Source organism: Oncorhynchus masou, chromosome 1, assembly GCF_036934945.1.
Source record: "Oncorhynchus masou masou isolate Uvic2021 chromosome 1, UVic_Omas_1.1, whole genome shotgun sequence".
In the NCBI taxonomy this organism is placed as follows: Eukaryota; Metazoa; Chordata; class Actinopteri; order Salmoniformes; family Salmonidae; genus Oncorhynchus; species Oncorhynchus masou.
In genome coordinates this window covers 76,659,382-76,681,475 of record NC_088212.1, presented here as the reverse complement: position 1 = coordinate 76,681,475, position 22,094 = coordinate 76,659,382, and the positions used below count along the sequence as shown (strand labels likewise).

General features: G+C 44.9%; 2 protein-coding genes across 8 annotated transcripts in view; one reads left to right on the top strand and one right to left on the bottom strand.

Moving 5' to 3' along the window:
* The first annotated feature begins 2,853 nt into the window (after window positions 1-2,853).
* On the top strand, window positions 2,854-14,040 carry brd7 (bromodomain containing 7). Of its 2 annotated transcripts, none has more exons than XM_064982269.1 (17): window positions 2,854-2,976; window positions 5,210-5,397; window positions 7,324-7,432; window positions 7,600-7,651; window positions 8,220-8,364; window positions 8,545-8,655; window positions 8,975-9,153; window positions 10,026-10,152; window positions 10,311-10,386; window positions 10,566-10,673; window positions 11,019-11,154; window positions 11,496-11,598; window positions 11,688-11,747; window positions 12,689-12,791; window positions 13,093-13,236; window positions 13,498-13,638; window positions 13,862-14,040. In XM_064982269.1, the coding sequence occupies exons 1-17, from the start codon at window positions 2,934-2,936 to the stop codon at window positions 13,921-13,923; spliced, it is 1,887 nt and encodes a 628-aa protein (XP_064838341.1). In that variant the 5' UTR covers window positions 2,854-2,933; the 3' UTR covers window positions 13,924-14,040. The 2 variants fall into 2 exon arrangements, with proteins under 2 accessions (XP_064838341.1, XP_064838333.1); XM_064982261.1 differs by having other exon boundaries at window positions 7,594-7,651.
* Window positions 14,041-14,729: 689 nt separating this feature from the next.
* Window positions 14,730-22,094, bottom strand: part of LOC135550936 (adenylate cyclase type 2-like) — an 85,692-nt gene continuing 78,327 nt past the window's right edge. For all 6 annotated transcript variants that reach the window (XM_064982201.1, XM_064982212.1, XM_064982223.1 and 3 more), the window contains 5 exons: window positions 19,336-19,482; window positions 19,116-19,223; window positions 17,030-17,144; window positions 15,966-16,090; window positions 14,730-15,829 (listed from right to left, as the gene is read on the bottom strand). In XM_064982201.1, the coding sequence (XP_064838273.1) occupies window positions 15,683-15,829; window positions 15,966-16,090; window positions 17,030-17,144; window positions 19,116-19,223; window positions 19,336-19,482 (642 nt within the window). In that variant the 3' untranslated portion in view covers window positions 14,730-15,682. The remainder of the gene's footprint in view (window positions 15,830-15,965; window positions 16,091-17,029; window positions 17,145-19,115; window positions 19,224-19,335; window positions 19,483-22,094) is intronic.

The following is a 22,094-nucleotide window of genomic DNA, read 5'->3' as shown; positions in this document are numbered from 1 at the left end:
GGCAAGCAGGCAGAGGATGGGGCTGGGAATAAGGGCTGGGGCTGGGAGTAGGGGTACAGAGTACAGACAGGCAAGCAGGCAGAGGATGGGGTTGGGAATAAGGACTGGGGCTGGGAGTAGGAGTACAGAGTACAGACAGGCAAGCAGGCAGAAGATGGGGCTGGGAATAAGGGCTGGGGCTGGGAGTAGGGGTACAGAGTACAGACAGGCAAGCAGGCAGAGGAGGGGGCTGGGAATAAGGGCTGGGGCTGGGAGTAGGGGTACAGAGTACCGACAGGCAAGCAGGCAGAGGATGGGGCTGGGAATAAGGGCTGGGGCTGGGAGTAGGGGTACAGAGTACCGACAGGCAAGCAGGCAGAGGATGGGGCTGGGAATAAGGGCTGGGGCTGGGAGTAGGGGTACAGAGTACAGACAGGCAAGCAGGCAGAGGATGGGGCTGGGTATAAGGACTGGGGCTGGGAGTAGGGGTACAGAGTACAGACAGGCAAGCAGGCAGAGGAGGGGACTGGGAATAAGGGCTGGGGCTGGGAGTAGGGGTACAGAGTACAGACAGGCAAGCAGGCAGAGGAGGGGGCTGGGAATAAGGGCTGGGGAGTAGGGGTACAGGTTGGGACACACGCTATACACCTTTCTATTGAGTTACAGTACATCCCTTCAAATGCACTGAAAGTCTTGGACCTCTGTCATATGTTTATAGGTATTCAGTGTAGTGGTAGTGATTTTCAGCCGTAATGTTAGCTTATTCAAGCTCTTGCCTCAAGAAAAGTGAAGATTTGACATGTCAGTGTTGAATGGTTTGAGCCTTATCTTAGTTTCAAGGGACACAGAGTACTGGACAGTGATTATCTCTCTCCAAGGCTTGTGAGGGATAGAGAGTGACAACACAGGCAGATAATAGTCAAGACTATTGATAAAGAAGCTGCGACACAGCTCCTCCTTTAGGCTTCTGTATCAGAACTCACCAGACAGTGACAGTATTAAGTCTGAGCTGAACCAGAGTGATGGGTTTTTAAATCAACTGACATGATTTACCTCACTGCTTAAAATGAATATCCTTAAGGCCAAAAGAAAAATGGTATTTGCTTGCGTGGGCCAGGCAGTGATAACGCTAAACTATACAGCTGTACAGATAGAATACAACTAAAATCCTCAATGATCAACTTGAAATGTAAAAATATGATAACTTCACAAAAATGTAGAGGAGTTGATATTCAGATAAATTGTAATTCGTTGAGGATTATTTTGCCTAGCCATTGATGAAAAATTATACATTCATCAGAGCCTCAGAATCTCCTTTCCATCTGAAAAGAAGGTATGGTCGGAACGGCCGATTCTGTTTCTTTTCGTTTCCACCAATTCTGAATATGAGCAACTGGATTCTCGGCCCCCATCCTCTGCCTCTTCATAAAACCTGGAATGTGCTTCAAAGAATGCACACTATCTTCCCTCCATGAATAAAACATCTGTCATTCATCGGCCTGTAAAATATGTGGCGATTTAACCGAGCATAACAGCTCTGAAGGGGATAGAGGAGGCAGAGCAGAAGCCTGTGCAGTGTCCTAATAATAAGCCATGTACAAGAGTTAGCTTAGGCTATCTCTCCCTTTGGACAGTTCACAGTTTACTGGTCTTGGGCCCAGGCCAGGGCAAGCAAAACTCCTATCTGTGATCCATAATGACAATAGGAGTTATTACATGATAGAGAAACAATCCAGTGTTTCAAAGCAGGTTCACGATAGAGTATTATCATCTATCTGTTGTAGAGTGTGGGCATCCACACTAAGACAGTCCGACAGAGGACTACAGGCAGACTGGACTGGTGGAAATGTAAAGTAAACTATGTAGTGAATGGCCTGGGGGGGCTGCCTCAGGGAAATCTAAACATACAGTAAAAATGTGTCCTGGATCGGTTGTCCTTTCGTGCTGGTCAAAGTGAAAAGTCACAGAGAAGGGGAATGGAAAGTGGGACAGGCAACCGCCATGAGGAAGTTAGTGGGTCAAAGTTACTGTCTCTGGACCTAATTTATTTCTATACATTTTCTCAGAGTAAATTAACTTATTCACTCCCTATCGTGTCTCCAGTGAGGCTCCATAAACAAATAGGTGAGAAACAGTGGTCTAGCTGTCTATCCTAGTTGGCTCCAGAGAGGGCACGGAGGGGAGGCCTGTTACTCACACATCAGAGGCTGCATTCACCCTCCGTTCCTCTCTGTTTGGGTGCCCTCTCGGCACTGTCTGTTTTAACCAGTCTGCCTGACTATTCGGGCCAGGGGCATCTGATAACCTTGGGGTGCTTCACCTTCTAAAGCAAGTGCCCATTTATTACTATACACAATTACTCAGTAGGGGGATGTGATGACGTCAGAGGGAGATAGGACAATCATTATGTACTATAGGCCTACACTGCTTTGGAATCTGCTGTCCAGTTTAAAAAATCTAGGAAAACCTTGAGACTAATACTGTGTTAATTACGCCCCCTACAGGTGACTAAAGTTGATACATTATTTTGTCCTTTAAAAAAAAGTATATTTAACCTTTATTTAACTAGGCAAGTCAGTTCACAACAAATTCTTATTCACAATAACGGCCTACCGGCCTACCCGGACGACGCTGGGCCAATTGTGCACCGCCCTTCGGAAGATCCAATCACGGCCAGATGTGATACAGCCTGGGACCAATTCTGACACAATAAAAAACGTTTATTTTTTATTAACTACAGTAAAAACATACAACATGGACACTGGACATGTTATGTAGGTCTGGCTTATGTACAAATTAACATTGCACATGGTTATAAAATAATGTGATTTTAACTCCAGCCGACACGCGGCGCTGCACCAAACAAGCACTCTGCAATCGATTGCTATCCCTTCCAGGAGAGAAAACAAAGAACTTGGTTGTCAGCAAGCGTAAAGATTCAAACCATATAAATAATGGGCAAGAAGCATAAAAAGCACAAGTCTGAAAAGTATGAAGGTAAGACACATTTAGATATCCAATGGGCTGGTATTGGTTGAATTCCTTGGGCCACTAAAAGGCTTGCGCTTCATAGCTAACCAAAGCTCGCGCGAAAACAGCTAACGCATAATCACCCATTTGAATTCACTGCAAGTTAGCTAGCTAACTTATCCAGCTAGCTTAGCTATATGTACCGAGCTCATTAACAGATGTTAAAATTAATAGATGTCTAATTCGATTATTGCTGATCGCCTTATCATGTATCCTATATGCATTGAACCAAAGATTGAACTTTGAAATGGCTAGCAAATTATTTACATATTTTAGCCGGTGGAGAGGTAACGTTAGCCAACTCGCCATGTTGGTGATCTGTTTGCGACATAACTAGTTATGTTGGCTAACTAGTTGGGTACCTCACAGTTGAGCTAGCTGGCTAGTGAACTGTCAGTAGCAACTTGCGTTGGTTACAATCAAATATTTGGGAATATACACTGCTCAAAAAAAGGGAACACTAAAATAACACATCCTAGATCTGAATGAAATATTCTTATTAAATACTTTTTTTCTTGACATAGTTGAATGTGCTGACAACAAAATCACACAAATTATCAATGGAAATCAAATGTATCAACCCATGGAGGTCTGGATTTGGAGTCACACTCAATTAAAGTTGAAAACCACACTACAGGCTGATCCAACTTTGATGTAATGTCCTTAAAACAAGTCAAAATGAGGCTCAGTAGTGTGTGTGGCCTCCACGTTCCTGTATGACCTCCCTACAACGCCTGGGCGTGCTCCTGATGAGGTGGCGGATGGTCTCCTGAAGGATCTCCTCCCAGACCTGGACTAAAGCATCCACCAACTCCTGGACAGTCTGAGGTGCAACGTGGTGGTGTTGGTGGATGGAGCGAGACATGATGTCCCAGATGTGCTCAATTGGATTCAGGTCTGGGGAACGGGCGGGCCAGTCCATAGCATCAACGCCTTCCTCTTGCAGGAACTGCTGACACACTCCAGCAACATGAGGTCTAGCATTGTCTTGCATTAGGAGGAACCCAGGGCCAACCGCACCAGCACATGGTCTCACAAGGGGTCTGAGGATCTGATCCCGGTACCTAATGGCAGTCAGGCTACCTCTGGCAAGCACATGGAGGGCTGTGCGGCCCCCCAAAGAAATGCCACTCCACACCATGACTGACCCACCGCCAAACCGGTCATGCTGGAGGATGTTGCAGGCAGCAGAACGTTCTCCATGGCGTCTCCAGACTCTGTCACGTGCTCAGTGTGAACCTGCTTTCATCTGTGAGAGCACAGGGCGTAAGTGGCGAATTTGCCAATCTTGGTGTTCTCCGGCAAATGCCAAACATCCTGCACGGTGGTGGGCTGTAAACACAACCCCCACCTGTGGACGTCGGGCCCTCATACCACCCTCATGGAGTCTGTTTCTGACCGTTTGAGCAGACACATGCACATTTGTGGCCTGCTGGAGGTCATTTTGCAGGGCTCTGGCAGTGCTCCTCCTTGCACAAAGGCGGAGGTAGCGGTCCTGCTGCTGGGTTGTTGCCCTCCTACGGCCTCCTCCACGTCTCCTGATGTACTGGCCTGTCTCCTGGTAGCGCCTCCATGCTCTGGACACTATGCTGACAGACACAGCAAACCTTCTTGCCACAGCTCGCATTAATGTGCCATCCTGGATGAGCTGCACTACCTGAGCCACTTGTGTGGGTTGTAGACTCCGTCTTATGCTACCACTAGAGTGAAAGCATTCGGGGCGGCAGGGTAGCCTAGTGGTTAGAGCGTTGGACTAGTAACCGGGAGGTTGCAAGTTCAATCCCCCGAGCTGACAAGGTACAAATCTGTCGTTCTGCCCCTGAACAGGCAGTTAACCTGCTGTTCCTAGGCCGTCATTGAAAATATTTATTTGTTCTTAACTGACTTGCCTGGTTAAATAAAGGTTTAAAAAAAAAAGTGACCAAAACATCAGCCAGGAAGTATAGGGACTGAGAAGTGGTCTGTGGTCACCACCTGCAGAACCACTCCTTTATTGGGGGTGTCTTTCTAATTGCCTATAATTTCCACATGTTGTCTATTCCATTTGCACAACAGCATGTGAAATTTATTGTCAATAAGTGTTGCTTCCTAAGTGGACAGTTTGATTTCACAGAAGTGTGATTGACATTGTGTTTTAAGTGTTCCCTTTTATTTTTTTGTGCAGTGTACTTAAAGCTAACCCAATGTGTCCCATCTACAGAGTACGGGGAGAGACCACTTAAATTGGTTCTGAAGGTTGCTGGAAATGAGGTGACAACTGGAAGCTCGAGCTTTGAAAACACATTTGACGAACATCCAGATTTAGAGAAACACAAGGACAAGAAAAAGAAGAAGAAAAAGGATAAGGAAAGGAACGATAACATGTCACCAGTTGATAAAAAGAAAAAGGTGAGTTTGGGAATCCATATTTTCATTACAGCCCCTGTTTACCTTTGTACTGTTTTTTTTCGGGAAATATCTAGGGGAGACCACGGCATGGGTGGTGCTAGCTGACTAAGCTCCACCTACATTGCCTTGCAAAAGTATTCATCCCCCTTGGTGTTTTTCCTATTTTGTTGCATTACAACCTGTAATTTTAAATGGATTTATTTGGATTGCATGTAATGGACATGCACAAAATAGTCCAAATTGGTGAAGTGAAATGAAAAAAAAATAACTTACTCTAAAAAAAATGGAAAAGTGGTATGCGCATATGTATTCACCCCCTTTGCTATGAAGCCCCTGAATAAGATCTGGTGCAACCAATTACCTTCAGAAGTCACATAATTAGTTAATTGCACACAGGTGGACTTTAAGTGTCACATGATGTGTGTGTGTGTGTGTGTGTGTGTGTGTGTGTGTGTGTGTGTGTGTGTGTGTGTGTGTGTTCTGAAAGGCCCCAGAGTCTGCAACGCCACTAAGCAAGGGGCACCATAAAGACCAAGGAGCTCTCCAAACAGGTCAGGGACAAAGTTGTGGCGAAGGACAGATCAGGGTTGGGTAAAAAAATCTGAAATATTGAACATCCCACAGAGCACCATTAAATCCATTATTAAGAGATTGAAAGAATGTCACCACAACAAACCTGCCAAGAGAGGGCCGCCCACCAAAACTCACGGTCCAGACAAGGTGTGCATTAATCAGAGGCAACAAAGAGACCAAAGATCACCCTGAAGGAGCTGCAAAGCTCCACATCGGAGATTGTAGTATCTGTCCATAGGACCACTTTAAGCTGTACACTCCACAGAGCTGGGCTTTACGGAAGAGTGGCCAGAAAAAAAGCCATTGCTTAAAGAAAAAAATAAGCTAACACATTGGTGTTCACCAAAGGGGATGTGGGAGACTCTCCAAACGTATGGAAGCAGGTACTGTGGTCAGATGAGACTAAAATGTAGCTTTTTGGCCATCAAGGAAAACGCTATGTCTGGCGCAAACCCAACACCTCATCACCCTGAGAACACCATCCCCCACAGTGAAGCATGGTGGTGGCATCATCATGCTATGTGGATGTTTTTCATCGGCAGGGTCTGGGAAACTGGTCAGAATTGAAGGAATGATGGATGGCGCTAAATACAGGGAAATTTGAGGGAAACCTGTTTGTCTTCCAGAGATTTGAAACTGGGACTAAGGTGCACCTCCCAGTAGGACAATGACCCTAAGATACTGCTAAAGTAACACTCGAGTGGTTTAAGGGAAACCTTTAAATGTCTTGGAATGGCCTAGACAAAGCCCAGAGCTCAATCCAATTGAGAATCTGTGGTATGACTTAGATTGCTGTACACCAGTGGAACCCATCCAACTTGAAGGAGCTGGAGCAGTTTTGCCTTGAAGAATGGGCAGAAATCCCAGTGGTTCGATGTGCCAAGCTTATAGAGACATACCCCAAAAGACTTGCAGCTGTAATTGCTGCTAAAGGTGGCTGTACGAAGTATTGACTTTGGAGGGGTGAATAGTTCTGTTTTTTTTGTCTTGTTTGCTTCACAAAATATTTTGGATCTTCAAAGTGGTAGGCATGTTGTGAAAATCAAATGATACAAATCCCTAAAAATATTTTTATACCAGGTTGTAAGGCAACAAAATAGTATTCACCCCATTGGCATTTTTACTTTCGCAAGCCACTGTTTGATGAACTCCACCAACTGAGTGGAGCAGAGACCATCTTTTAGGGGAATTCAGCTGACCACATGGATTTGCCCAAGAGCCCAATGCTTAAACTTAAGTGGCTTTTGATTTTCGGAATTCAAATAGGGGTTTATTTGGCCCATAGACTGACGGACAGGTGATGTTTCAAAAATGAAAATTAAGTGTCAACAAACATGCTTATGGTGCATTTAGATGACAAAGAAGAAGAAGGGACAGGACGCTGATACAGACTGGGATGATAGGGAGGCGAGCAGGACCCCTATCCGTTCAGATCTGGCATCCTCTTTGAATAAAGTGGAAGGTAACTTACTTGCCAGTTTCTACAATGACTGCAACTTTTCCATAATCCTTTCTTTGCCTTTCATTTCTATTGATATATGAAGTCATTTTAACCATTATTTATCTTTCTTACTCTTCATCTCGCTCCCTCATTCTCTCGTGTGCTTTTTCCCTCATTCTCAGAGAAAGAACTGACCCCACTGCAGGAAGCATTGAGTCAGCTCATCAGACAGCTCCAAAGGTGAAGCTTGTTAATAAGAAATTGACAATGAATTGATTAGCAGTCTGTTTCCTCTGGTCTATTAAAAAAATATCCCGGTGCAGTCTTTTGGATTTTAACCGGGTGACCTGACTCTGTGGTCAAAGATCCCATGGCAATTATCATAGACTGCATCACCCAAACTCTTAAGGCACTGCATCTCAGTGCTTGAGGCGTCACTACAGACCCTGGTTTAATTCCAGGCTGTATCACAACTGGCCGTGATTTGTGAGCTGCCCTATGGGACTCCTATTGGCCCAGTGTTGTCCGGGTTTGGCCGTCATTGTAAATAAGAACTTGTTCTTAACCGACTTGCCTAGTTAAATAAAACATTTTTAAAAACCAGGTGTCCTAGCTAAATTCCCAATCTGGCCCTCACACCTAATAAACCCTAGCTTCCAATTGGCTCGTTCACCCCCCCCCACCCCCCTCTTCTTTGTAACTATTCCCCAGGTTGTTGCTGTGAATGAGGATGTGTTCAGTCAACTTACCTGGTAAAATAAATGCTGCATTGAGGCCTAACAAAGCAATAACTGACTTTCTCCTGTAGGAAAGACCCAAGTGCGTTTTTCTCGTTCCCTGTGACTGACCTTATCGCTCCTGGCTACTCCACGATCATCAAGCGGCCCATGGACTTTGGCGCAATGAAGGAGAAAGTCAAGAATGAGTATTACCAGTCACTAGAGGAGCTCAAGGTACACCTGTCAGCTGCTCTACCTTCTTGACAAATAACTTTCAGAATAGCTTTATTTTGTCTCATTCTAAAGCAGTGGGTTGATTGACAATCAAGCCTGAGGTGTTGCTTTAAATAGAAACCCAACGTTAAACATATGCAGAGTCCAGTGACTCACTGCAGTGTGTCTCCATTGATACAGGTGGACTTCAGAATCATGTGTGAGAATGCCATGATCTACAACAAGCCAGAGACCATTTACCACAAAGCTGCCAGGAAGCTGCTCCACTCTGGCATGAAGATCCTCCGTCCGGTAAGGAGAGTGCGCCTACAGAAGGAAATTTGACACATACATCACACATGCATATGGGAGTTTGTCCTGGATTGGGCTTAATCTGTGTCTAGGAAACTGGCCCTATATGTGTGCCTGAGTGAAATAATCGCTTGTTGCCACATATGAACAGCAGAGGGTGCCATATCCATACCCCTGAATGTTTAGATATGAATCTTCACCAAAGTTTATTTTGTTTTATAATTGGTGCCCTGTAATCACAACACCCCTTGGTTGGAACAACAAGGGATTGTGGCGTAAATTGCGGTGAAACAAAGTCAACTCTCTCGCTGTCCCACAGGAGAGGCTTGAGAGCCTGAGGCAGAGTATTGAGTTCATGGCTGACCTAGAGAACCCAGCCAACCGGTCAAGTAAGACTGGAGAGGTGGGGAACTCAAGCATGGACCAGTGTAAAGACGGCCCCGGCCCCAGCCCCACAGATCCTAGCGAGACTACCCAGTCTGCACCAAACACTCCCAGGTACCGTGTAACTTTACCCTGCACATGAACACTGACTATGCTTTTAGGTATTAATTGCTTAGTTAACATGGATTTCGATCTCGGGCACAATTTACATAACCCCTATCTGTAGTCTATATATTAGTTTAAGGTGCTTGTTCATAGCTTAGACTGTGAGAAGCTGTTCCCGGCCATTTGCCAGACACAGATCCCAACCAGGAAGCAAGGAAGCAGTATTACACACTAATGTTATTAAGTCATGGATAGTGTCCAAGTTCTGTGGGCTTGTTCTCCCAAGTGTTTGGTGGATCAGTTCTTTCCACAGACTCTGGCTGGAGGATGAGCGATAATGAAAGGAATGCCTCTGAGCGTGTCAGGTCTTGTGTTCAGTCAGCGCTATGCAGTACCTTTCACACCAATCACTCTTTGAAACCTACGAGTTGTTGTCCTTGTAAACCCCACTGAGGTGTAATGAATAGAAAATGTCTTCTTACTTTTAGGTGTTTTTTTAAACTGCATTGTTGGTTAAGGGCTTGTAAGTAAGCATTTCGCTGTAAGGTACCTGTTGTATTTGGCGCATGCAACAAATAACATTTGATTTGACTACAAATAAGACTACAGCATGAGGACTTAAGATTTGATGTGAAGTTTGCTTGAAAGTATACCGGCAGCATATTCATTGGGAACATGTACTGTAGCTATAGCATGAAATGTATTCTCTCTTAGATTTAGATGTTATGACTGTTTCAAAATGTATTGTAATCACTAATGGCTGCCAGCAAAATAAATTCATATTTTCTGATCCTTTTTTTGGTTTTGAACAATGAAACCCTATGAATCAGTTAAGTTTTAAGTCTCCTACTCCTCTATAATCTGTTCTCCAATACTTCCAGGAAAGACAACGACTCCAAAGACGAAGTGTCCAAGGTCGTCAGTCAGGCAGAGAAGGAGCTTGAGGAGATCCGCAAGCTCATTGACGATTCAGGAGGCAAACTGTCCAACAGAGGGCTGGAGAGTGAGGTGAGAGCTACGGGCTATGGAATTGGCTTAAACTGTTTCGGCCAACCAAGCTCTCTTACCCTATCTACTATATAGGAAATGCATGGTCTAATTTAGTGAACGTATTCATTATGTTCACTAATGTAATAATACGACTATTGTTTTATTTGGTTATGTAGCTGGACTTTGAGAGGAGAAAGTCTGATGGTTCCACCACACTGGCAATCCTGAACCCAGTCGACCTTGTGGCTGGAGGTAGGTCCAGTCATAGTCACGCCCGCAATTAGCTCGTTGCTCTATATCCATATTCTATTTGTGCAACATGGGAAAACAGGAATCCATGATTGATTCCAACTTAACTATATCAAGTGTAATAAAATCAGATTATAATTGTAAATGAGCCTCTATTTTTCAATCTACTCTTATCTCTACAGATGTGGGCTACTGCCCTGTGAAGCTGGGCATGATGTCCAACCGGCTGCAGAGTGGCATCAACACCCTGCAGGGCTTTAAGGAGGACAAGAGGAACATGGTCACACCAGGTAAGCTGAAGGGGCCTTAGTGACAAGTTTTAATAATCAAAAGGCATTTCTTATATTGTCTCCCAAGAGGGGCTGAATAACCTCTTCATCTGAACCCAGAGCTTGTATAGAAGTGCATGTATAAAGCCAATGTTCAACCAACATACCAGTCTTAATGTATCCATTCATGGGCAACATTGTTTTTCCCCTAAGGTCATGTAGCCATGTCAGATTGTGAATCTATAAAAATCTGTTTTTCATAGTCCTATAAATGTTTCTCTGTGAGAGGCTGAGCTCTCAGCCTGTGGTCCTGTATCTCCATCAGTGTTTACGAGCTGTAATGTAATCCAATCTCTGCTCTCATAGTATTGTACATGAACTATGGTCCGTACACCTCCTACGCGCCCGCCTACGACTCGAGCTTCGCCAACATCGGGAAAGAGGACTCTGACCTGATCTACTCCTTCTATGGAGAGGAAGCCAGCCTCCAGGGATCTGAGAGGTATGCATGTTGCTCCTCATCCTCCCCCCACATTACAGTGTAATATTATGGTCCGGATCTGACATTTACAATAACAAGAGCCTACTTTACAGTAAATCATTCCAAACAAAGCTTTGATCATTCCAGCATGCTCATAACAGTCCAGATGCCCCTGTATTTCATTGGGTTTATATATGGGTAGGCATTTTATGGTTCTGTTGGCGTGGATGAGATTCCCTGTGGTGGTGGCTAAAACCACATGGTAAACCTGATACGACCCTACTGCTGCTTCTGAGAGGAGACCAAATGTGACTACCATACACACACACACTGATGTAATGTGTTTGTCATTGTGTCTGCAGCCTCTCGGAGTTCCTGTCCAAATCGGAGGAGCACATGTACAAACTGGCAGACAACCTCCTGGACGCGTTGACTAACGGGGAGCACTCCAAAACCCTGAGAGAGGTAGAACCATTAAGCATGGGAATTATATGGCTACAGTTATTTTAACATTTCTTTGGACAATACTAACTTGATGTGTTCTTGCCTGTCAGACCCGTCCAGGTGAGCAAGGCCCAACAGAAACAGCTGAGACTGGAGACAAGGACATGGAGGTAAGTCTCAGATACACTAAACCTGGACAACCTCAGCAGATAAAGGAGCGACACCACACCCTCGGTCTCAACTACACCCTCCTGAAGTGAACCCCAGCTATCCTGCTCCACCCCCACACGACCCAACTCCTTGACATATTGCCCGCTTAACCCGGAAGCCAGCCTCACCAATGTGTCGGAGGAAACACTGCACCTGACCGTGTCAGCGTGCATTGCGCCCGGCCTGCCATAGGAGTTGCTGATGGGACAAGGACATCCCTGCCGGCCTAACCCGGACGACGCTGGGCCAATTGTGCAGCACCCCATGGGTCTCCCGGTCGCGGCAGAGCCTGGATTCGAACCAGGATCTCTAGTGGCACAGTTGGCAACAGCGATGCAGTGCCTTAGACCAGTTAAATAATATTAAAAGCTTCTGCACATGTTCCAGCTGTGTCAACAACATGGCAAGCTCATTAGCTAGCTGCCATGATCCAACACATGGAAAGAACATTTCTCCTTCAAAACACTGCCTCTCTCCACCAGCCCCTGACACCAGGTCTGTTCACACTGTCAGGGATGTGGAAATGTCTGTTTTATTTCTGCGCCTCCTTCGTTGGGTGGCTGAATGGCTCCTCAGTCACAGCAGCGTAGAGGCTGGAGGAAAGAAAAGCATCAGGTGTCTCAAGCACACAGCAGCTCTCTGTACCTGGCTGTTTACTGTGCTTGGCCAGTGTCCAGTTTATCCTCATTCCCTGGTTGGGTGTTGCTCCTGCTCTTTATTTTATTGGAAAGGGCTTGGCAGAGGTATCGACGAGCTACCAGAAAAGAGCTGGCCTGGCTGATGGGCCTCCTTTTCAGGAATGCAATTTTAAAGATTTACTGACTGCAGCACTGGGCGACTTGGAATCCAAACAAAAATGCGTTCTACTAACCTTTCTTTCATCCTTCTGTTTTTCCCACAGGTGGTTGATCCGGAGGCCAGCAAGCAGACTGAAAGCAGACTAGCCTCCCTGGGCTCTGTGGTCGGCCTGGACCTCCAGACTCCACCGGACCTCCTCTCTGAGGGTAAAGATCAGCTCTAACTGAGCAAACCGACAGCATGCCAGTTAATTCTCTAAAACTACTGAGAGCCCAAGCGTTACATTTTAAATCCCCTAGGCTTAAACCTTTCCTCAAGGTAATTGAGGCGTTTCTGACTCCTGCAGCCTCCCTGGGCTGTTGTAGGCCCTATGCAGTCCCAGTTGAATGTAGTCTATGAAGATAAGAGGGCGGATTCAAGAAATAGAACCCATTGAAGATGATCCTACACAGGTCAATGCAAGCTTCCTTAGGATAATTTAAGTGTGTGTATATGTCTCTGCATCAGAGGCCCAACACTTCCAGCAGAAGTTGGATGAGACTACAAAGCTCCTCCACGAGCTGCAGGAAGCGCAGAGGGAACGCTTGAGTGTCAAGCAGCCCCCCAACATCATCTGCCTGCTAGCCCCAACTACCAAGGAGCTGCAACTGGGTAACGCTTCCTTTTTTTTCTTTTAAAGGAGAATGGAATTCCACTCTCTTTTATGGGGGGGGGCTCTGATTCAAAGGGTTGAGGAAGACACATTTCGGTTGAAGTCATTGTTGTGCAGCTGACTAGACTATGTTAATTCCAGTGGAAAAAATTCCTGGGCCATCCATTTCTCAGCTACACCACTACCAGTGATCTTTATTTGGACTCCACCTTTGGCTTGAAGTTGGACTCTAATATAATTTCCCATTTGTCTCCCTGTAGCTGAGAAGGTGACTGGTAACCTGGCCCAACTGACCAGTCAGGTGGCTCCAGGAGATGTGAGCAGTGTGTACGGGATCAGGAGGGCCATGGGCATCGCTATACCCCTAGAGGCAGATGAACCACTCATAGACCTCACCACAGGTAGGCTTAAATCACCCGGCATCTGTTTCCCTGGTTATTTAGGTCATGGGTAGTAAACATTCTAACCATATACTGGTTGATTTTGTGAAGTAGTAAGCCTACTTGCAAAACTGACTTACCTTCTTAATTGCCCATGAGGTGGTAAAGTTGTATTGAATTGAATGGTGTTACGGTCTACATATGAATTGAAATTTCAAAGCTATTCCCGTTATCTTGATTCCAGTTGATGCTGAGCCAATGGACACCTTGCCTGAAGTTCAGCAGATTCCAGTCATCGCAGTATAATGGAATTTCACAGCAACCATCCTCCAATCTCTGTTGTAGTGTTCAAAAAGGTTCTTTGTTTGCATTTCTTTTAAACCTTTTTATATATAAAGCCATTTGGCACCTTATCCATTCTGATATTCCATGTCTTTGTAAATCAAGTTGGGATTCAGCCTTTAAAAATATCAACTTGCGAAACAATTTATCGCAACTGTACAAAATGCAAACTCCAATTTAGTCCTCAGACAAGATGAAAGCAACACGACAGACGTTGAGTAAGGCCACAGGACAAGTCAGTGTTCCATATCTTAAACATCTGCTTGGACCTTTTATCTATCAATTTATGGGTAACCGTTAAGTATGTTACTGTGATTGTTTAATTAAACAATGCTCAAACAGCTTCTTAGCTAAATTTGCTCTTTGCTAGGACTGTCAGTGGTGTGATTGGGGAGTGGAGAGCTGAAAACAAGCTGTTATTGGCCGAGAGGTTTGGAACTCTTATCGGTCTTTACTAATTTACTGCCTGGCCAAAACTCCATCCCACCAAACAGGCTGAGATTTCAGGTGGTCTTTTCTAAATGGAGCTTATACTAAAAGGGCATTGTCATAGTTTTATTCTAACCTGTGTGTTTAGGTACACAAAGGACACCAAATAGAATAGTTTGACCAGCGATTCACAGGCAGCATATAAGACACTGCAGTTTGTTGGCTGGTCAATGCAATCTATACCTTTACTACTAATATGGCTGAAGCATTCTGCACAGCACTGAGTTAGGCTCTGAAGATCATTTTGTTTCAGTCAAATTAAGCTTTATTAGTCACCAGAATGTTTTACTGTGCATATAGCACTTATTTCATTTATTTTTGAAAGACATACCATATAAACTGTCCATCGGTCTCAGCAGGCAGGATATTTGGCTTCGATATTTACATTTAGTCCCATGGTCGTACAAACAAAAATAAGAAATTATTAGAGGGTGACTGTTCGCTAAAACTGTTAAAGGTAGACTCAGCGATATGACGTAGATGCCCAAAGTAAACAGCATAGTGGGTCAATTTCCACAACCGCGCGTTAAAGCGCAAGTTTAAACTTCTCCGCTGTTTTGGTTCTGTTGCTACCACGCTGTAACAGCGTGATGGGAACCCGTGCACAAGTCTTGCAGCTCATGACAATGTAATTTTGCTTAGTCTACCTTTTTCACGGTCTATAAAACCATGGCAGCGAGTATGTACTGTACACCGTCACTCCACATGCAGCAGCACTCACTCCATTGTTTGTGTCACCATTTGCTTGATAAACAGCTCAGTTTTGAGCAGCCTGAAGATGTTTTTGGTGCATCTCATGATTTCAGCAAGGTTCTAGGAGTATTAGGTGATAGAATCCAGTATGACGACGACCAGTGCTTGACGTAACCTCCATGTCAGTCTAATTGAATGCATACATTAGAACTGGATCTCAACAAAAATAAATCAGCAGCACTAAGCATTTATTTCCAATGAGGAATCTCCCAAAGGGATTCCTGGAAACACGAATAATCCAACCTCTAGGACCACAAGGTCATGTCTTCAAGTCTTGTTCTGGTCCGGTCAGGATCATCGCTGACTGAAGCACTGGGATGGATTATTTGTGTGCTCCGGTGGGTTTAGTCTAAGCATGTTAACTTATGTGTGTTCATGTAATTAGTCTGTGCTGAATGCTAGACTGTCCTGTAACCGACCCAGCACACGTATGTGCTACCGGGCCCAGAGTCCACACACAGTAGTGTGCTCACCGTAGACCTCAGCTCAGGCCCATTCCCTGCTGCTTGCTCATGTCCGTACACACAAAGAAGGTTGTCAGCTCGCCTTTTCCCTTGACGTTGATGAGGCCTCGGCATTCGCAGGAGTAGCCCAGCTTCTGGAGCACGTCCGACGTCTCCTCTGTGACCTGGAGCAGATACAGACATGAAGCAAGGAACAAGACACATTACTATGCTGAATGCATGCAGCCATGGTTATGGTGTGGTTATAGTTAATCTCTCCAGCCAGACTAGCAAGGACAATACAAGGTTGTTGTACTGAACCTGAATCTTGCCCAGCTCTCCAGTGCTCTCCATCCTACTGGCCACGTTGACGGTGTTGCCCCAGATGTCATACTGAGGTTTTCTGGCTCCAATCACCCCAGCAATAACAGGCCCATGGTTAATGCCTGTGAAAAGCAGGCAGACAGTGACACAGGGCACACATAACGAGATCACATACTGTAGAGTAGTCTACTAGAATGTGATGACCAAGACACTGACTATCAGCTAGACTGACCCAATTTTATGCCTGAGAAGAGCATGATGACACAGAAAACTGGAAGTGATATACACTAACAGGGTCAAACAAGTGCCATCAGCTTGTCTGGCTAGGTCAACCACAGGGAGCCAAAGCCATTTTACAATTCTGTTTTAGTCATTTAGCAGACACTTTTATCCAGAGCGACTTACATGAGCAATTGGGGTATTGCAAGGGCACCACGACAGAATTTTCACTTAGTCAGCTCGGTAAGTCGAACCAGCAACCTTTTGGTTACTGGCCCAACTCTTAACCGCTAGGCTACCTGCTACCACTGCCAGTTGTTCATGATGGAATCTGCGTTTTAATAAAAAATGTCTTCCAGGGAGAATTATGTGGATTTCATTTGTTATTTATATTTTTCTTGGGACACATGAATAGGTCCTTTGAATTTTATTTTCTTGTATTTCATGCCAGCTTTCTGTGTTTGTATTAAAACCCTAATGTGTGCTTTTATCTCAAGTATTATAAATGTTTTCCTAAAGCCTGGGGGATCTGCTCAGAATAAGCTGTCTGAGAACTGTCTCAACAGTACACAGGGAGACCAGCGGAATCATGGAGTCAATGTTAGCTATTGTGGGGACAGAAAGAATGTCCTACGTGGTTAGATAGACTGGGTATCACAGGGCCAGGAGTGTTTTGTTCTATAACTAGAGCTCACAATTTCTCCTGACCAGGTCAGGTGCAGGTGTTCAGGAAAAACTCTTAGCACTAGAATGAAACCCAAATAAAGATGGATGGAACCGAACGCATTGCAGACGTAATGGGCAGTTAATGAATATAGTTCATGTGCCCAAGCTTTACTCACCCACACGCAGTCTAAAACTGTTGAAGGAGTGTCTGTTGATGCCATCCAGCTTGCCAATGAGGGCAATGGCAAATTCTACCATGTTCCCCATCTGTGCCTGCTGCCTATCTCGGTCCTGAAACAACACAGTTCATCATGAAGTCCACACACAGGACACTACTACTTACAGTTAAAGTCGGAAGTTTACATACACTTAGGTTGGAGTCAATAAAACTAGTTTTTCAACCACTCCACAAATTACTTGTTAACAAACTATAGTTTTGGCAAGTCGGTTAGGACAAGCAATTTTCCTAACAATTGTTTACGGATAGATTATTACACATATTTTCACTTTATCACAATTCCAGTGGGTCAAAAATGTACATACACTAAGTTGACTGCCTTTAAACAGCTTAGAAAAATCCAGAAAATTATGTCATGGCTTTAGAAGCTTCTGATAGGCTAAGTGACATAATTTCAATTGGAGGTGCCCCTGTGGATGTATTTCAAGGCCTACCTTCAAACTCAGTGCCTCTTGATGACATCATGGGAAAATCAAAAGAAATCAGCCAAGACCTCAGAAAAAAAATTGTAAACCTCCACAAGTCTGGTTCATGCTTGGGAGCAATTGCCAAACACCTGAAAGTACCATGTTTATCTGTACAAACAACAGTACGCAGGTATAAACACCATGGGACTACGCAGCCATCATACCGCTCAGGAAGGAGATGTGTTCTGTCTCCTAGAGATGAACGTACTTTGGTGCGAAAAGTGCAAATCAATCCCAGAACAGCGAAGGACCTTGTGAAGATGCTGGAGGAAACAGGTACAAAAGTATCTATATCAACAGTAAAACGAGTCCTATATTGACATAACCTGAAAGGCCGCTCAGCAAGGAAGAAACCACTGCTCCAAAACCACCATAAAAAAGCCAGACTACGGTTTGCAACTGCACATGGGGACAAAGATTGTACTTTTTGGGAAAATGGTCTGATGAAACAAAAATATAACTGTTTGGCCATAATGACCATCTGATTGGAGGAAAAAGGGGGAGGCTTGCAAGCAGAAGAACACCATCCCAACCGTGAAGCATGGGGGTGGCAGCATCATGTTGTGGGGGTGCTTTGCCGCAGGAGGGACTGGTGCACTTCACAAAATAGATGGCATCATGAGGACGGAAAATGATGTGGATATATTGAAGCAACATCTCAAGACATCAGTCAGGAAGTCAAAGCTTGGTCGCAAATGTGTCTTCAAAATGGACAATGACCCCAAGCATACTTCCAAAGTTGTGGCAAAATGGCTTAAGGACAACAAAGTCAAGGTTTTGGAGTGGCCATCACAAAGCCCTCAATCCTATAGACATTTGTGGTCAGAACTGAAAAAGTGTGTGTGAGCAAAGAGGCCTACAAACCTGACTCAGTTACACCAGCTCTGTCTGGAGGGATAGGCCAAAATTCACCCAACTTATTGTGGGAAGCTTGTAGAATGCTACCCAAATCAAATCAAATTTATTTATATAGCCCTTCGTACATCAGCTGATATCTCAAAGTGCTGTACAGAAACCCAGCCTAAATCCCCAAACAGCAAGCAACGCAGGTGTAGAAGCACGGTGGCTAGGATAAACTCCCTAGAAAGGCCAAAACCTAGGAAGAAACCTAGAGAGGAACCAGGCTATTATGAGGGGTGGCCAGTCCTCTTCTGGCTGTGCCGGGTGGAGATTATAACAGAACATGGCCAAGATGTTCAAATGTTCATAAATGACCAGCATGGTCAAATAATAATAATCACAGGCAGAACAGTTGAAACTGGAGCAGCAGCACGGCCAGGTGGACTGGGGACAGCAAGGAGTCATCATGCCAGGTAGTCAGGGAATTTTTACTAAGATTAAATGTCAGGAATAGTGAAAAACTGTTTAAATGTATTTGGCTAAGGTGTATGTAAACTTCTGACTTCAAATGTACATACACAACTTCATCTATACTGCGTCATCAACCAGGTTTTATGGTAAAGTTCTATAGTATAGAAAATCAAAAGGTATGCACAGTTGCATGCTGTGTAACCCCCCTCCCAGCCACACGACCTGGGTCAAATAGTTAGTAGCTACCTGGTTATTCTCCTGTCCTGGGGTGCCACTCAGCCCTGCGGCTGCCATATAAGTGCTTCCGATGGTCTTGATCTTCTCAACTCCACTGAACTTGGGCTTGGACAGCAGCTGTGTGTTGGTAAACAAGTGGATGTGTGAGCCAGGGTTAGCTGTGTACTTATTTCTATTACTGGGACATGTGGAATTTTTGTTTGTTGATGGCTGCCAGCGGTTCTCTGACCTCATCAAAGTCTGCTATGATCTCGTTGAGGAGCCTCAGACACTCCAGACCTTCCTTGTTGATGTCACACTCCGTGTAGAACTCTTTGAAGTCCGGTACTGAGGCGAACATCACGCACACACAGTCATATGACTTGTAGTACAGGTCCTGAGGAGGAAGGAGGTGTACAACTTAAGAGGCAATGCCATGTAGTAACACTAAGCAGAGGAACATAGACATACACTTCACAACAGAGATACAGGGAAGTTTCAGGTTCACACAAGAAATATTAGGAGACATTAGAGCACAGAGCCACATCTTTAAGAAAAAGCCAATTCAGAATGCTGAGAGAGACAGACACCACAACAGTTCCTCCAGTGCCAGACGTTCCTAACTGTTTTCACTGTGTTCACGTCTGGCAAGGAAATGGCCAGTGATTAGGCTGTACAAGAGGTAGCTAATGTTAAACAGGGCCTCTAAAACCCATTCTCTGGGAGAGAGGGAGGCCATCGAAGTCCCATGCTTCTGCTCCTAGATGTCAAATCTTAGGAAAACTTCAAAGCATATTTATTCTTGTTTTTTTTCCTCATGCTTTTTGTTGTGTTGTTTGTTTGATTTGACAATGTGTCATCAATTGGGATTACTATTGTTAGGTATATGCAGTGTTCAAGCTAAGCTGATGAACACTCATCTTTAACTGAAGCAGCTTCAGTAGACTACTTCTCAGGCTGTAAACTACATGTCAAACACAAATAGCTGTTCTGTTGTGTTTGTGCTTCCAGAAAAACATGTCAAGAGTAAATAGTTCAACCAGATTTATACAAAGGCTGAATTATTTTCTGTCACTGACTTAAAGACCTTAGTCAAAGTGTGTCAGAGTGTCCATGGTGATTTAGAGGTAACACGCTGGTCATAACACTGTGACTGGGCTGTGGAGGGCCGGAGTGAGGGAGACGTCATAGTGGAGGGGATGTCCATAGCCTTCAGTGGTAAATGTAGGCCAAGCTCTGAATTTCTGCAAGTTTGTCATATCTTATGAAGTAAGACAAAAAATATATTACAGAGTATTGTCAAACTTGTTCAGAATAAATAATGTTAATTTCTTTTAACTTTTATTAAGTGACTCTGCTTATCAGTGGTTTGTCTAGTGTGTTTATGTCTGTATCATGTGGACTATTTGAGAGTGACTGAGTAGGGGCAGCAGGAGTTGAAGACGTTGATGTGGACTATTTGAGAGTGACTGAGTAGGGGCAGTAGGGGTTGAAGACGTTGATGTGGACTATTTGAGCGTGACTGAGTAGGGGCAGTAGGAGTTGAGGACATTGATGTGGACTATGAGAGTGGCTGAGAGTAGGGGCAGTAGGAGTTGAGGACATTGATGTGGACTATTTGAGAGTGACTGCGTAGGGGCAGTAGGAGTTGAGGACGTTGATGTGGACTATTTGAGAGTGACTGAGTAGGGGCAGTAGGGGTTGAAGACATTGATGTGGACTATTTGAGCGTGACTGAGTAGGGGCAGTAGGAGTTGAGGACATTGATGTGGACTATGAGAGTGGCTGAGAGTAGGGGCAGTAGGAGTTGAGGACATTGATGTGGACTATTTGAGAGTGACTGCGTAGGGGCAGTAGGAGTTGAGGACATTGATGTGGACTATGAGAGTGGCTGAGAGTAGGGGCAGTAGGAGTTGAGGACATTGATGTGGACTATGAGAGTGGCTGAGAGTAGGGGCAGTAGGAGTTGAGGACATTGATGTGGACTATGAGAGTGGCTGAGAGTAGGGGCAGTAGAAGTTGAGGTCATTGATGTGGACTTTGAGAGTGGCTGAGAGTAGTGGCAGTAGGAGTTGAGGACATTGATGTGGACTTTGAGAGTGGCTGAGAGTAGGGGCAGTAGGAGTTGAGGACATTGATGTGGACTATGAGAGTGGCTGAGAGTAGGGGCAGTAGGAGTTGAGGATATTGATGTGGACTTTGAGAGTGGCTGAGAGTAGTGGCAGTAGGAGTTGAGGACATTGATGTGGACTATTTGAGAGTGGCTGTGAGTAGGGGCAGTAGGAGTTGAGGACATTGATGTGGACTATTTGAGAGTGGCTGTGAGTAGGGGCAGTAGGAGTTGAAGACGTTGATGTGGACTATTTGAGAGTGGCTGTGAGTAGGGGCAGTAGGAGTTGAGGACGTTGATGTGGACTATTTGAGAGTGACTGAGTAGGGGCAGTAGGGGTTGAAGACGTTGATGTGGACTATTTGAGAGTGACTGCGTAGGGGCAGTAGGAGTTGAGGACATTGATGTGGACTATGAGAGTGGCTGAGAGTAGGGGCAGTAGGAGTTGAGGACATTGATGTGGACTATGAGAGTGGCTGAGAGTAGGGGCAGTAGGAGTTGAGGACGTTGATGTGGACTATGAGAGTGGCTGAGAGTAGGGGCAGTAGGAGTTGAGGACATTGATGTGGACTATGAGAGTGGCTGAGAGTAGGGGCAGTAGGAGTTGAGGACATTGATGTGGACTATTTGAGAGTGACTGCGTAGGGGCAGTAGGAGTTGAGGACATTGATGTGGACTATGAGAGTGGCTGAGAGTAGGGGCAGTAGGAGTTGAGGACATTGATGTGGACTATGAGAGTGGCTGAGAGTAGGGGCAGTAGGAGTTGAGGTCATTGATGTGGACTATGAGAGTGGCTGAGAGTAGGGGCAGTAGGAGTTGAGGACATTGATGTGGACTATTTGAGAGTGACTGCGTAGGGGCAGTAGGAGTTGAGGACATTGATGTGGACTATGAGAGTG